The 14,296-nt window shown below is 47.8% G+C and overlaps 7 protein-coding genes across 7 annotated transcripts; 3 read left to right on the top strand and 4 right to left on the bottom strand.

The window, feature by feature from the left end:
• Nucleotides 1-233: 233 nt before the first annotated feature.
• MGYG_01057 (hypothetical protein) lies at nucleotides 234-1,506 on the bottom strand (the record flags this gene model as incomplete). The annotated part of the gene is made up of 4 exons (XM_003176924.1): nucleotides 234-276; nucleotides 395-526; nucleotides 639-827; nucleotides 1,391-1,506. The coding sequence occupies 4 exons, from the start codon at nucleotides 1,504-1,506 to the stop codon at nucleotides 234-236; spliced, it is 480 nt and encodes a 159-aa protein (XP_003176972.1).
• An 828-nt stretch (nucleotides 1,507-2,334) lies between these two features.
• MGYG_01056 (hypothetical protein) lies at nucleotides 2,335-3,375 on the top strand (the record flags this gene model as incomplete). Its single annotated transcript, XM_003176923.1, has 1 exon — nucleotides 2,335-3,375. One exon carries the CDS (start codon nucleotides 2,335-2,337, stop codon nucleotides 3,373-3,375), a length of 1,041 nt encoding a protein of 346 aa, XP_003176971.1.
• Nucleotides 3,376-5,244: 1,869 nt separating this feature from the next.
• Nucleotides 5,245-5,571, bottom strand: MGYG_01055 (splicing factor 3B subunit 5; the record flags this gene model as incomplete). The annotated part of the gene is made up of 2 exons (XM_003176922.1): nucleotides 5,245-5,256; nucleotides 5,329-5,571. 2 exons carry the CDS (start codon nucleotides 5,569-5,571, stop codon nucleotides 5,245-5,247), a joined length of 255 nt encoding a protein of 84 aa, XP_003176970.1.
• A 281-nt stretch (nucleotides 5,572-5,852) lies between these two features.
• On the bottom strand, nucleotides 5,853-7,160 carry MGYG_01054 (phosphatidylcholine-hydrolyzing phospholipase C; the record flags this gene model as incomplete). The annotated part of the gene is made up of 3 exons (XM_003176921.1): nucleotides 5,853-6,278; nucleotides 6,343-7,007; nucleotides 7,061-7,160. 3 exons carry the CDS (start codon nucleotides 7,158-7,160, stop codon nucleotides 5,853-5,855), a joined length of 1,191 nt encoding a protein of 396 aa, XP_003176969.1.
• Nucleotides 7,161-8,031: 871 nt separating this feature from the next.
• MGYG_01053 (tRNA-specific adenosine deaminase 1) lies at nucleotides 8,032-9,771 on the top strand (the record flags this gene model as incomplete). The annotated part of the gene is made up of 3 exons (XM_003176920.1): nucleotides 8,032-8,179; nucleotides 8,265-8,307; nucleotides 8,367-9,771. 3 exons carry the CDS (start codon nucleotides 8,032-8,034, stop codon nucleotides 9,769-9,771), a joined length of 1,596 nt encoding a protein of 531 aa, XP_003176968.1.
• Nucleotides 9,772-9,962: 191 nt separating this feature from the next.
• MGYG_01052 (Delta(14)-sterol reductase) lies at nucleotides 9,963-11,594 on the bottom strand (the record flags this gene model as incomplete). The annotated part of the gene is made up of 3 exons (XM_003176919.1): nucleotides 9,963-11,074; nucleotides 11,133-11,437; nucleotides 11,512-11,594. The coding sequence occupies 3 exons, from the start codon at nucleotides 11,592-11,594 to the stop codon at nucleotides 9,963-9,965; spliced, it is 1,500 nt and encodes a 499-aa protein (XP_003176967.1).
• A 585-nt stretch (nucleotides 11,595-12,179) lies between these two features.
• MGYG_08915 (hypothetical protein) lies at nucleotides 12,180-14,239 on the top strand (the record flags this gene model as incomplete). Its single annotated transcript, XM_003176918.1, has 4 exons — nucleotides 12,180-12,547; nucleotides 12,633-13,055; nucleotides 13,131-13,257; nucleotides 13,994-14,239. The coding sequence occupies 4 exons, from the start codon at nucleotides 12,180-12,182 to the stop codon at nucleotides 14,237-14,239; spliced, it is 1,164 nt and encodes a 387-aa protein (XP_003176966.1).
• Nucleotides 14,240-14,296: the final 57 nt, after the last annotated feature.

Here is a 14,296-nt window from a genome sequence, read left to right as displayed (position 1 = left end):
ATCAGCTACCAGAACAGGGATGTCTACGTAGCCAAACACTTTGGTGTCTCGTTCTCCTAGCGAATCCCATCTCTGAAGCGACCCAAGACAGAGACAGGTCCCCTCCATCAGCTGGGCAAGGGAAGGAGAGAAAAAAGAATTCCCTTTCTTCTTTTGGACTTGATGGGTAAAATGTCTCCATATCGGCTCGTGGGAATGGCGAGAAAATCCGATGGGTCGGTTAATCGTTCTTCTTACTGCTGCTGGTTCTTCCCATGCTGCGAAGGGGACTTGGAGCTGCAAAGGGTATTACTTATGTAGTCCAAGTAGATAGATTAGTAGAAGGCGAGTGTGCGTGGGGTAATAACCCCCCCTTTCCCATGTCTAGGCTCCTTCCAGTCAGTACTCCACACACGCAGAGGTGCTGAAAGATCCACGGGGGATGGATGGAAAATCGCTTCCAGACCCTTTGGCCTTTTTCCCGGGAGAGTTCGATGGTGTTGCCTTGTCACCCCCGTCAAGAGGAGCCTGTGGGCTTGTTTCAAAGCTCTGAGCGCATAAGTTAAAAAAAAAAAAATAAATAAAAAATAAAAAAAAAAGAGAAAGAGAGAGAGACGGAGAAAGAGAGAGAAGGACAGAGGGAGTAGCGCCTAGCACACTCCTCGATATTCATCTCAAATATGGCTCTGCTCCGTAATGCCGGCGTACTATGGCGTTCATAGGAGGGTATCAGAAGTCTCAGGGGAAGTAGGTCTGGGGAATCTCGTTGGCCACTCGACCCAGCGTCAATATGAATGGGTATGCGTAGAATATAGGCCAGAGCGTGGCCACGGACTGTGCCGCCTATCCTGTCGGTTTCCACCAACGGTCAAGCTAGAAGATTATGGAGAACAGTGCTCCGTAGCAAAGAAGATCAAGCAGAAAAAAAAGGAGGTTCCTTCGCCCGAGTAGAAAATGCGGGTAAACATGAGGGTGATGCGTCGGGTCAATTTGCCACTGCTGACGGTCCCCGTATACACGCAGGAGGAGGACGCAGGAGAAAAAAACACAGATAGAGCTGTGTCCAGCTGCACCACGACGAAAGAATGAATGCGAAAAAGGAAAGAAACCTGCCCTTCGCCGGCTAAGAGGCGCCTGTGCACATCTCGCACCCGGGCCGACCTGTGGCTCATCTTGTCATCTTGCCATCTGGGCAGATAATGGACGGCTCGATGGGGTCTTGCCTGCCGTCGTCTATCAGTAGTTATCAGGCTCGCTACTCCGAGCAGCCCATCGCGATGATGCAACGACGAAGAGACCTGCATGGCCTTTTTTTGTTTTTTGGACAGTTTTAGTTGGTGTTATTCTTAGTAAGTAAGGTAAGGTATAGTCACGGCGATACCGTGACGGGCGTCCCGGTACCGAGCTGTACCATGGATACGCCGACGCCAGGGCCTTCTTCTCACCTTTAAACTGACGTTCGGAGTGGGCGCGTAACTGGGACATGGGGCCCTTGTGACCGGTATTGCCAGTACCGTACACGCGCATGACAGTACCTTACAGCATGTCTTTTTTTCCCTTCCTTACTTACAGCCAGCGCCACAGCGAAAACTTGCAAAAATTCCATGCCATGTTTTTATATTACTATTTTCCTTCGTTCACTGCGTCCTTCTTTTTGCATGGCGGCAAGGAAAGGAGAAGACAAGGAGCGAGACCGGAGTAGAAAGGGAGGGCAGAGTAGACAGGCGGCAGGAAGCTGAAAAAAGAAGAAGAAGAAGCAGCAGCAGCAGCAGCAGAGAGATGCTCAACAGACAAAAATGACGGGGCGCTGGGTTAAGCAGAACCTAAACGTACATATGCAGGAGGAAGCTTTTGCAACTCAGCTCGTATCGACGACATACAAGCATCCATACAGAGCATCCAAGGTTTTTCCCATTCTTACTGTTTCCTGACCGGGCCTGGCCTTGTTCGTTCGCTGTGGGTTTTGGTGGGTGGACGTCGTTTATCTTCTACATATACACTCTGTCTGTCCGCCGTCTCTCAGCCTTCTTTTCCTTCCCTCTTCCCCTTCCGCTTCTCTATATCTACTTCCGCCCGCACAGAAGAAGAGGTGCCAACGTCCCCTTTGCCCTCCCTCCCACGTCGACCTCCTTCTGACCCCGTCTCTTCTTCTTCTTCCTCTAATATATTAACACCTTTATCTTCTATACTTTTCTATCATATATTTTATTCTTTTTCTTTTTTGCTTTTTTTTTTTTTTGCCCTCGACTTGCTATACAACATCAGACCATCATATATAAAAACCTAGATCCAGCGACGGAGTATATGTGGAAAGGAAAGGGAAACGGCTTTAATGCGATCTAGAATAATCCAAAGATGCGCGACAGCCTTCTTACCAGCCTCTGCTGCCGCTTTTGCTCCAGAGCGTCGCCTACCGTGGTGCTGTCAAGAGTGGAACAATGGATGACCGTCACCCTAAAGCGAGTGAACAAAGTGAAGAGACCGCTTAACAACGTCGGACAGCATACCAGATGCCTCACAGAGGTCCTCTCCCACCAGAATGCCATCTGGAACCTATGTTCAATCATGCTGCTCAAGGCTCCCGAGTCCAAGCTACCCAAGGATGAGAACCCACTCGTGGATGCCCTCTTCAACTATCAACTCTCTCACATGGAAGCCTACGTCGTGCATGTCGATATGGTCTCGCAGAACGAAGTGGCCTTCAAGCTAACTCCAGAGACCATCGAGACACTCATCGATTACCACAAGGAAATTTACTCGGTCGACACCGCAAGCAAGACATGGGACTGGCCCGAGAAGGAGATGCAACTCAAGAAACTTCAAGAGGAATTTGTCCAGGCCGTCAACCGGTTTGTATACCGCACAAGCGCCTCTGCCCTTGAAGGCATGGAGGAAGAAGGCGCAGGAGAGTTACTCTGTGGCCTGGCAGACGAAGCCAAAGCCGCTATCATGGGCCTCTTCGTGCCTCTGCTCCCTCCTCCGCCACGGATCGTCGATGTGGTGCGTTCTACGCCATTAGTCCCTTCTTCCACTGGCCCTGATGAATGGTGGCATCATAGCCCGACCCAGCAATCGCCTTCCCCGGTTGAATCCTGGGATGTTCTGCCTTCCAGCCCAAGCACGACGACAAGTGACTCTCATCCCAATATGTGGCCCAACATCGGCTACAGTGACATGTCCCTGTCCTCGCCTACGTCGTCACACTGCCAGCCATTCTCGACAGCCACTTTCACCACGTCAGAGTTCTACGAATGTCCAACCACCCTAGCTTCCGCTGTCCCTTACCTCCTGCCTGACATGCTGGTGCATCAGTGTGGTGCTGCTGCTGGCATGGACGGTTTCGTCTGGGCCGATAGATACCCTGAATTTGCCCTCCAGTACGGAACAGCCATGTAAAGAAGGGCAGCTATACCCAACAAGTAAAGAACAGCATGCCACACCGACAGCAGTTCAAACTACGATCCTACAACATATCCCTACATCTTAAACAGGCACCCAGCACCATAAGCATCAACCGCATCACTGACGGCGTTCTCCAATCCTCATTAAGCGGCAGTGGCATTTATCTGGCATATTATTTCCTTTTTCCTTCTTCCCTCCTCATGTCTGGTTTTCATTGTATGATGCGTTCATTAGCAAGCGTTTGATTTTTTGTGCTCGATTTACTTTCATGTTTATGTTTTTTGCTTTGTTTTTTGCATGAAGAACCGGCGGGTCGGCTACCTCATTTTTGTTCATGACATCCCAGGGTGGATTGTTTTTCATTTGTTCATGTCTCGCATACGATATCATCAAGACTGATATGCCTCGCGGCTGGAAATGTTTTCATTTATTACCCCTTTTTTTGTCGTGGATGCGGAAACAGCGTGTGGTATCTCCTGGATTGGTATACATACCCAAACGCCCCTTTATAGGCAGTATTGGCGGCTAGACCGGCCACGAAGCCTGCGTCTGGGTATCAACCGTCCGGTGGGCTCAACCAACCGTCTTTCCGTGTCGTTGTCTGGAACTCATTTCGGTACTGGCTACCGAACAGGCGATCCATTCGGTTGGATTGGTGAGTATGAAGACACACGACGCCCCATTGACGTGGGAGATTTTCTCATCTGGCATGGGAACCTCATATCCTCGTCGTTTTTTCCGACCCCGGCCCCTTTCCAGAACGAGTCGGAATGCTTCTCGCTCTTAAGGGGAAGAATATTGGTATCTGTCCACCACTGCTGGGCCTTCGGCTGCCTCAACCTCGTGGCTAACGAGCGCACGTCGGGATCTGTGAGCGTCCGCTGCGAACGATCTGTGATTGCTTCCCACCGTCGACCCTTTGATCCCTTCACCAGCAGCGCGTTGTTGACTCTGCCATGCTCTCTCCTCATCAGCGGTTGCACTCCCGGCTTGTCTGAAATGCCGGGGTCACCCTCACTAGGCTCATCCCCTTTGCTCCAGGCTGGTTGTTCACTTCTTGTTCATTTCGGTCACATTTTTGTTCCTGGAGCGGCCTGTGTTTCTTATCTGCTCTCCATTGACTGGAGCTGCGGTGGAAGCCAGGAATCGGATGCTGGTTTTGACTTTTGTGCTCTCTGCTCTTTTGATCCTTTTTTATTCGGAGCTGTGCTTCGTCTGCTACTTGCGTTTGTCCCTCATTCGCTTGTTGTCAAATTCGCTACTATACTTTTTAAAAATACGTAAAAACGAAAAAAAAAAAAAATCAAAATCGACTTTTTTTGGATCGCCCAAACTGGTGTCTGAACTTGCATTGCATATTGACTCGTCTAAGAAATCTGGGTTTGGACTCGTAGACAAAGATATGTTCTCTGCACCTAGCAGGATGCATGACAACTGCGTGTCCTGGTATTACCCTTATGGGCACCGCCAGCGCTAAAAATATACATAATTATGACCAACTATCCCGAACCCTGCACGCCAGCTTTAATGAAGGGACTGTTTTCCTCGGAATCCTCTCGAACTGAGCGAAACTGTCCAGACACCGTGGCAAAGAATCGAAGTCTTATCTCGTATCCCATGCCATATTCACAGCCGGATCGGGTCGTGGAAGCTAATATGAGAGTGGGCAAATGTCTCGCCTCACCGCTTCACATGCATTTATCTCACGTAGGTTCAACGGGGTCCGTCGCGACTCGCATCAATATATCATTTTGACTCCTTGAGCCCGCACGGCAACGATCTATCGCCGACCTCACCCCCTCCCTCCTCTGAACCGTATCATATTCTCGCGTGACGAAAAAAAATTCAAGTATAGCTGGTCGATCATTCACTTGTCTACATCCATTAATCCATATTAGCCTCTCAGCTCTTCAGCTAAAATCAGGTAGAGCCTGGAAGTCAACTCACATCTGGCGGATTTCCTGCTCCTCGAACTATCTTTTCAACCATCGCAGCTCTAACTTTTTCCTTTGATTCGCCCATGCCAATGGACATGTATTGGAGGAGTGGTGGATGTCCGATGTAAGAAGCATAGCTGTCGCGAATGATGTTGGATGTCCATTCGTACTTGGTTGTATCGGCGTGTCCTGTGCCAATGTAGCGGGCCTGAAGTGCCTCGAGGTTCTGAAGCGTGCGCAGCTTATCGGCCATGGTGAAAATTGAGGCAGAGATCTCAGCTGAAGTTGTATTGTGGTGAGAAGTTTGCTAATGTGCAGAGTTGGAAAGATATGTCGCCGAGGGTTGAAGATCGATTTAGTTACTTTTGGCCGCGCGAAGTGGTCACGTGAACATCTCCCTGTTTCCGCGGATCTATACGAAGTGTCGGCAACTTAACCTCAAGAGAATGTCAACTCAGTTTAAAATAGGCATTAGGTCGTTAGATATAGCAGTAAAGACGGTATATATTGTAAGTGATACTCCGTACAACACAATTATTCTTCAAGGGTCATGGGGTAGTTCCATCGCCCACTCCATCTGCACTTTATCACGGTTCCAGTATATGTCCAGTCAGAAATATAATCTTTACTTTTCCTGTCACTGACATTTCGTCTTCTCAGAAGTACTGGTTTCTTGTCTTCCCCAGTAGATAAAACAAACAATGGAGCTAGGGGCTGATCAGCTGACAAGGCAGATTCAATAGTAGGCGCATATTTCCATGCTTCAAACGTCGGCGGTATAATCTTATATCGCCAGGCCTGGAATACTTCGTCGGCCGATGCTTGTTGGGCTTTTATGAATATCTCTCGGTGACGCTTACTCACGTCATCAAATAAACGTGAGTCGCCATAGGCTGTCCACGAATCCCCATTCGGATTGCTGACCTTCAACCCAAGACAGCTATCTTCGTCGTGCATAAGCTGGAAATTTTTAGCACGCCAGTGATTCAAGCGAATATACCTAGGTGTGTATGGGTCTGCCTACCTTGGAACAAGCGTCTCCAGAATTCAAAGTACTGCCATGGAGTTGGCGGCGGGGAACACGTAGATGACCAGCAGAGAAATGGTCGTGTAGAAAATGGTCTGCAAAGGCGTTCATTGCATATGCTACGGCCAAGTCACTATCTGTACGCAAAGCATATTGGATAGCAGCATTATGACCAGTATTATACGCTATCTCTGCATCTGTACCAAAATGGTCATAGTTGATCAGAGCAAGGCCTAGGAACGATGGAATACCGCTTGGCCGAAACAGAGTTGCGAATCCAAGGTTCTTCCCCAAAGCGACTTTCAGTCGATTGTGGACCTCTGATGCCGATTTTCCATCCCGTATAGCCTTTTTGATTTCTTCCATCTCATCATGAAGTATCTCGAGAAGTTTCGGGGCCTCTTCCGGAGCGTATTTGGTATCATTTGCTAGCGTATCGAACGCTTTCAGGAATCGGTTATGTCGCTCATTCTGAGTAACGCCATCACTTATGGGCTGATCTGTCCCATAAAGATCGCCAGCCAGGCCAAGTATTTCGCCATATGTCAACGATAGCCCGTTGGGAAGTTTCAGTGGAAGGTTGCTGGCGGGTATTTCAGTCTCAACCCCAACCTTCAGGTGAATAGCGTTTCCCTGCAGGCAATGCTCCGCAAAGATAAATTCTATAGGCACATTTAGATTCCTGGAGCGAGGGAGGCGTATCGGGCAACCTTACTCGTAGACACTTCTTGGTCATCTCTGTATCCTAATTTCCTGTCATGGTTATACGACGGTTTCTTCCTCCGTTTCAGAACGGCCCACAAGTCTAGACACATCTGATTCCTGTAGGATACAACGAGATGCCCTTCTGTGTCCGAAAACGTATCAAATCAAGTAATGCAATACTTGAATAATCACTCCTGCGAGTATATCGTCTTAGAAGAGGGAAACAACCATGAATCCGACCCTTTCGAAATGAAGCGGCCCCATGAGAGTCAGGAAAGAAACAGGATGAACATAAGCTTTTCTATTCGGCCATCAGCCCGGGAGTTCTCAGTAGCTATATATACTGAGGCTGTGTCCTATGCGAGCTGCGTCAAGCTTACCGCTCTGGGCCGGTGTTTGTAACACTCCCGTGATGCTTTAAGCGTGGCCAGCTGATCACGTCGCCCACTAGTTAACTCGTTAGTCAACCAACTCAACAACTCGTTCATGGGCTTAGTTGCCGCTGCAAGAGCTGCTTCTGATTATCCACTCGTCTTGGTCTAAAGCCACACGCTGCTGGCCCTTGGAGGGCGCTGGCTGCTCAACTCCACGATCTCGGCCTCGGCGCGGCCTACTTGTTCGTGGCGAGTTCCTGGCTCTCATGCTTGCGGCTGACTAGTTACCTGGTGGTTAGAGATCTTGCGAAAATATAATTGTTTCTTATCTCCCATTATATCGTTAAAATGCAGATCTGACGCTACCACCAGACCAAAATCATGCTGCAATGATCATTGTCTGTCTGTATCCCATCGGCTCAGCCGCCAGGTTCCGGATTCATCACGTGATATATAAAATTTTGGACCCAAGATGGATGGCACTTTGATCTAAAGTCGTAGGGCGAAGGAATAACTAGTTGTCAAATATCAAGAAAAGCTCATGACCTGGGAATGCCCTATTTACATATAACTGGCCTCTCTTTTACGTCGAGGGAATTAATAATTCATGTGTCATAATCATCCGTCTCTTGAACGACGCGTTGCATCACTAGTCCATGCACATTTTGAAGCACTTCCACAACGGAGCAAACCAACTATTCATGGCAATGGCCTAAGGGAATGGATTCCACTAAGTGGGATTGTCTTGGTAACTAGTATGTGATGGATTAAAGGGCTCCATTCGCCCCAAACCTCGTCCTTATGCACTTTAGTTTCATTTTGTACTAACTAGTCGTCCAGAGGTGAACACACCCGAGGAAGCTTTAACTTGTGTTGCTGTTGCGTGAGTATATAATTATACTCTCTATATATGAAATAACCATATCTAACGACTGTGTATAGAACCGGTGCAAAATGCCTACCTTCTTCACAAATTGCACAGTGTAGCGGGCTTGTCCTGCATGACAGCCATGCTGAAATACTTACGCTTCGTGCTTTCAACCACTGGCTACTCGAAGAATGCAAGTCTGTTTTAACCGAATTTAACAAAAAGCACGTTGATAACTCATGCGCTGGCGTGCTTGATGAAATTAATCAGGGCTCTGGTGATCCGTTGAATTGTTTTGGATCAAGATTCTTACAATGGAACCTGGAAAACACCGATTTACAGGAACCAATACCCTGGCCTCCTTTTCGAATAAAGGAGGATGTCAAGATATGGATGTATTGTTCATGTGCACCTTGTGGAGACGCCAGTATGGAATTATGCATGGCCGCTCAGGAGGACCCTACTCCTTGGAAACTCTACGTTCCCGAAACTAGCAATACAGAAAACCCAGGTAGCCAACCGCAAGGGTTGCTAAATGGTAGAGCTCATTTTTCAATACTAGGTGCGGTTCGCCGGAAGCCTTCCCGAGCAGATGCCGAGTCAACTCTCAGCAAGTCATGTTCGGATAAGCTCGCCGTAAAACAAGCGACATCCATTCTATCCTTTCCCACAAGCCTGTTAGTTGTACCAACCTCGAATGCATATATATCTAACATCGTTTTACCGGCGGCTGAGCTCAATCGCACAGGGTGTGACCGGTCATTTGGTAGCGGTGAATCAGGCCGTATGCGGCCCTTAAACGGACGGACATGGGGAACAGGCCACAAAGCTGATGCATGTTTTAAGTTTCGTCCTTTTGAGATGACTTCGTTGCCAATGGAAGAGGTTGAAGGCATGTGGAAGTACGGAAAGCCTACTGCTAAGTCATCTGAAGAAAAGGTTAAAACCGGTAATGTTTCTGCGGTTTGGACTGCACCTCCGTCAAACTCGCCGCGGCCGCCATTCACGTCCAAATGGAATGATATCCATTCTTTCTCCGAGCCAGGAGGGTACAAGGAATTTTTCAGAACACCCCCTACAAACCTCAATGAGACTTTGATAAATGGAGTCAAACAGGGGTATCGGCTGAATTCGCCTGGCTTTAAAAAGGCCAGCGCATTATCCAGGGCTAGAATGTGGGCTCTCCTCGGTGACATTTCCAAACTTCTAGACGAGGGCGGTTTGGTATCAGAACAGCTTGGTGGTACCCAAACTTCATCTTTAACTCAAATCGTGCATTCAGCGCCTTCGTATGGTGCTTTAAAATCACAGACAGCCATGGGTGGGTACCTGCAAGCCCGGGCTCAAGTTCTGCAGGATGTACGACTTGTCCTTAATAATTGGATCCGGAACTATGGTGATGACACTTGGGACATGAGCGTCTTCGATATCCCGGCGAAAGCAAAGCGTCAACAACTGCAATCCCCCAAAGAAAGTTAGACAATAGATAATATATCAGGATCACGACTTCTCTCAATTAAATGGTGCTATGTCAATTAAACGGTGCTATCTATATTTAAGTTAGAATACATGTTCGGCTTTAACAACGCCGATGGTGAAAACAAGATGGACAAAAGTCAGAAGTGTAAAGTGCCCCCTATGCTCCTACAAAAACTGATGCTTTGGTATGTTCAGTAGATGCCTGGAATAATTCTACTCTTAACCTTCGAGGTATATTTGGCCCAATCTTCGCCGTATTTCCTTTTGCATTTGTCTTCGTCGCGTCGCTCTCGATGGACGAGAAGAATTCCGAAGTAAACAACGTAGAAGTACGTGATGGCCATTCCCCATCCGCGTGACTCTTCTGTCTGGACAGCACGCTTCTCCATCACACCTGTGATAGGGTTCAATGATTCCACCATGGCAAACCCGGCCATACCAGTTGGGAGACAATAAGTCCAGGCCATAATCCAGTCCCCAAGATAGTTGATATGGCGAGCCATTCCCCACCATCCAGAAGTCATAAGTCTTGATCCGCTGCGGGTCTCGATATATTTAATATGCTTGATCCGAGGATCCTCGGGGTTCGTTCTAAATCTGTTCTTCTGGTTATTGGCACCGCGGAAAATGGAGTATCCAACACCCTGTGCGCCGAGAATCAATGCAACATTGATAGGGCTGAGCTGAAGAGGGTACATGGCGAGGTATCTTGTTTGGAGGGAGTAGATGAAGGGAACCCAAACCAAGTCTCCGAAAGACAGCATGAATCCGAATCCGTCCAGAATGATATCGATAGTTGTGAGAATGGCTGGTTCCATGTAGAGCGCATCAAAGACATACCAGGCTTGGAAAGCAGTGATAAGAAGGATGGATGAAGTCACGTTGCCAGAATTTATCCTGTACTGGTGTGCAATATTTGAAAGGTTCATGATAACCCATCCAAGGAGTCCAGGACGCATCTCACAAAATGCCTTGATATCAAGAGTCCTGGAATTTTCGCTGACGAACGGAATGGGAAGGGTGATTCTTGGATTGAGCTCGCGCCCAATGAAATAGTCGTATATGATGTTGCCGCTTTGTCCTCCAGGAGCCAATTCGCGGTTGGTAGGGTTGTGTTGTCCGGGAGCAGGAACCGTGAAGCTCCTCAGATAGACAAATACAGCCAATGAAACACATATGATAAGGTTGGCGGTAACCACTTGAAGATGGTTCTCCCAGAGGAACGTCCATAGCGGGAATTCAGCGCCATAGATCCAGGTTCCCACAGCACAGCCTAGCAGCATCAAGAGTGCAGAAGAGAAAGCTAATAGATCGCAAATTAGCCAATGCACAACCCAAAGGGGCAATTTCGGAGAATGTACAATTGAACTTATACTTATGACGGCTTCCACAAGCTAGAACTACTCCTTCAGGCTCTCTTCCCGGAAGGAAGACCTGCAGAACCAAGCTAAGGAGATAATACCCAAGAACATATAGTGTAGCCTCCGTGCTGTAGAAACCCCTAATTCCATTTTCCGGCCAACCAACTTCAATTTTGAGTTTTTCGAGAGAAAAAGAGGACGGGCTTAAAAGAGACGGCGCGGGACATCCCGAGATATCATTGCAAAGGAATGGGAAGATATAGATAAGGATAGGCAGGCCGAGTACTAGAACTGTTGCACCAGGTCTGCAGCCAACCAGAATGAAAGAAGTTAATGAAGGAGCTTATTTTAAATAAGATGATAAGATTGTAGAACATACGGGCCACAGAACTCATATCCATGTTTTTCAAAGGGTGTTTGAGCCGCCTTTGAGGCAACCTTTGACCCGTTTGCCTTTCCCATTGCCAGTCAGTTTCCCTGTCGCTGTGGTATTAAAGAAAAAAAAAATTCGAATAAGGTAATATATGGAATATAGCAACAAGATAGGAAATCGTTCAGTCGATCCTGCACTTAAGTCGTAACGAGAGACCCCCAAATATATATCCCATACCCCTGAATTAGCGTCGTAATCATCAAGACAGGTTAACAGTTGGTTGCATGGTGTTTGTTGGATGTTGGTCGTTGTATCAGAGAAAAAAAAGGAGTTCCTGGAAGCCAAACCAGAAAAATATTGCTTACATAACGAAAGGCGTTTCGATAAAGGTCCCCAGATCCAGATCGGGCGGAGGCGGCGATTGCAAGCTAGGTTGGCTGCGACAAGAATTTCTTCATCCTTTCACCCTTGGATGTGGATTGATTCCAACTTCTCACGCTCGTTTTTATCATTATAGGGCTTGGGTTTTATTGTGCCTCCTACGTGCTCATCGGTTTTGAAAGACCACGTTTCTATCGAACCTAGCCGCCTAAGATCGCGAACTTCAAGACAGACACCTTCTCCTTCGGCGTTGATATATTCTGAGCTGTTGAGCTCCGCCGCTACGACCTGCCATGCATATCAATCGGCTCCAGTCGCTCCTTCAAGTGCTGTTTCTATCCTCCTTTGCCTGGGGTGCAGCGGAGGAGAAGCCAAAGGCGCCAGAGAAGCCATGTACCATCCACTCGCCAAATACAGGCCTATATTTTGACCTTAATGCGATATCAGTACAGCTGGATAAGAAGGATGGAAAGAAGTCTCATGCGGACCGCCAAAGGGATGAAAGCTGGCATGTCAAGGGACATGACTATGGGGCTAATTTTACGATAAATATCTGCGCTCCTGTTGTAGAGAACTTGACAGATGTCGTTGGAGTCGATGAGAGGAGATGGCAGAATATCAGCGCATACTACGAGATGGGCGGAGAAACATATTCTATCGGGTAAGTTTTCTGAGAGCTGAGCTTGAAATGCTTCATCTTAAAGCCAGGCTAATGCAATGAAATTACACTGCTAATGTCCCGTCAGGCAACAATCATCTTCGCTCCTATTCCGTGGACGCAAACTCGTGCTGAACTATACCGATGGTTCGCCGTGTCCTTCTCCGTCATCTGGACACAAACTGTTTAGGCGCAAAATCATAGACGGTGACGACGATGAGGATAATGAACATGATGATAAGGACAAAGACGGTGATAAAAAGGGTGATGATGATGAGAAGAAGGGAGATGACAAAAAGAAAGACCCCGAAGACAAAGTTGAGAGAAGGAAAACGACTATCATGTCCTTCCTTTGTGACCGAGACCTCGTTACGCCGGCCGCGACCTTCTCATTCGTCGGTAGCCCCGATTCGTGCTCCTATTTCTTCGAGGTCAGAACCGCTGCTGCCTGTGGAGGCGTTGCTGCAAGTACGGACGGCGGCGTTGGTCCCGCTGGCGTTTTCGGAATCATGTAGGTCATTCCGGGTTACGATCCCAACTGCATAGGTCAGAGCGCACGAGTAGCTGATGCAATACCCCTTTTTAGTGCCGGCATAGCTATAGCTGCCTACCTTATTGGTGGATGCGCCTATCAACGAACTGTCATGCACCAGCGAGGGTGGAGGCAGTGCCCGAACTACGGGATGTGGAGTGGTGCTGCCAGTTTTGTCGGGGTATGTATAACATCCATATTCTCGTTTCTCCCCTTTTTGCGTAATCACCAAACGTCGAGATTCCAAAGTAATGGTGGTCGGGGATCATCACTTACTCTCCCTACTTCCCGCCTCGATTGAAATCCTTCGCCCCATTTCGGTTTCTATTATAGACATTTCGGTTTCTTGGTTTTTGTGTTGGATATACCCTCAACTCTTTATGCATATACCATTTTATTGGACACCCAGGCATATTAGCGGATAGAATATGTTTGCCTGTTGTTTTGTTTACTTTGCGCTTCCTCTCGGCCATTCCAGTTATCCTTCACCCTCTGGTCTACAAGCAAACGATTTTGGATAACCTCCAACGGCGGGCTCATTCGAACCACTGTTTGCCACTGCTCCTGGTACGCCCTCTAGATCGCCTTTACTTCCATGTCAGAATACATGCCGTATTTCCGCCCATCAACGAGCGAATCCAGGATTACCCGCTCCTTTCCTTTATCTCTTTTCCTTTTACAGCACACATTACGTATCTTTTGTTTGTTTTTCCTCCTCCCCTCGTTGCCCTCGCTTTGCTTCGCCTTTGGCCCGAGGGAAGGAATAAGCATTTTTAGTACCCACATCCCTAAACCTTAATTTCGAAACTGAAATCCAACTCCACCAAAGCTTATCGACACTCCCCAATTATTGTCTTCTTTATTGTGTTATTTATTGAGAGAATGAAGGGAAGCCAAGTTAACCATCGCTGAATTAGGATATGTTTATAATTCTCTGGTCATCGATTGCGAACTGTTTCCGCTTCCGCAAGTCTCGATCGGCTTATTCGCAGCTTGGCCACGGGCCATCTAATGGCAGCGCAGGAGGCGGGAGAAATGGCCTGGTGGGAGCTATTGGTGGGAGAGGGAGAAATGCTGCTGGCAGCAATCGTAGACAGGACCAACGGGATGTGGATGAGGAGAACCGCCTGATCGACCAACTTGATGAAGAGTGGGATGATTAGGTGGGATAGAACCATATAACTTATTTGTTTTTTTGCTGGTCTGTGTGTCGCAAGGCT

This window comes from Nannizzia gypsea, genomic scaffold (assembly GCF_000150975.2).
Source record: "Nannizzia gypsea CBS 118893 supercont1.1 genomic scaffold, whole genome shotgun sequence".
Classification (NCBI taxonomy): Eukaryota; Fungi; Ascomycota; class Eurotiomycetes; order Onygenales; family Arthrodermataceae; genus Nannizzia; species Nannizzia gypsea.
The sequence above is the reverse complement of the archived record's forward strand: the minus strand, read 5'-3'. Positions and strand labels throughout refer to the sequence as shown.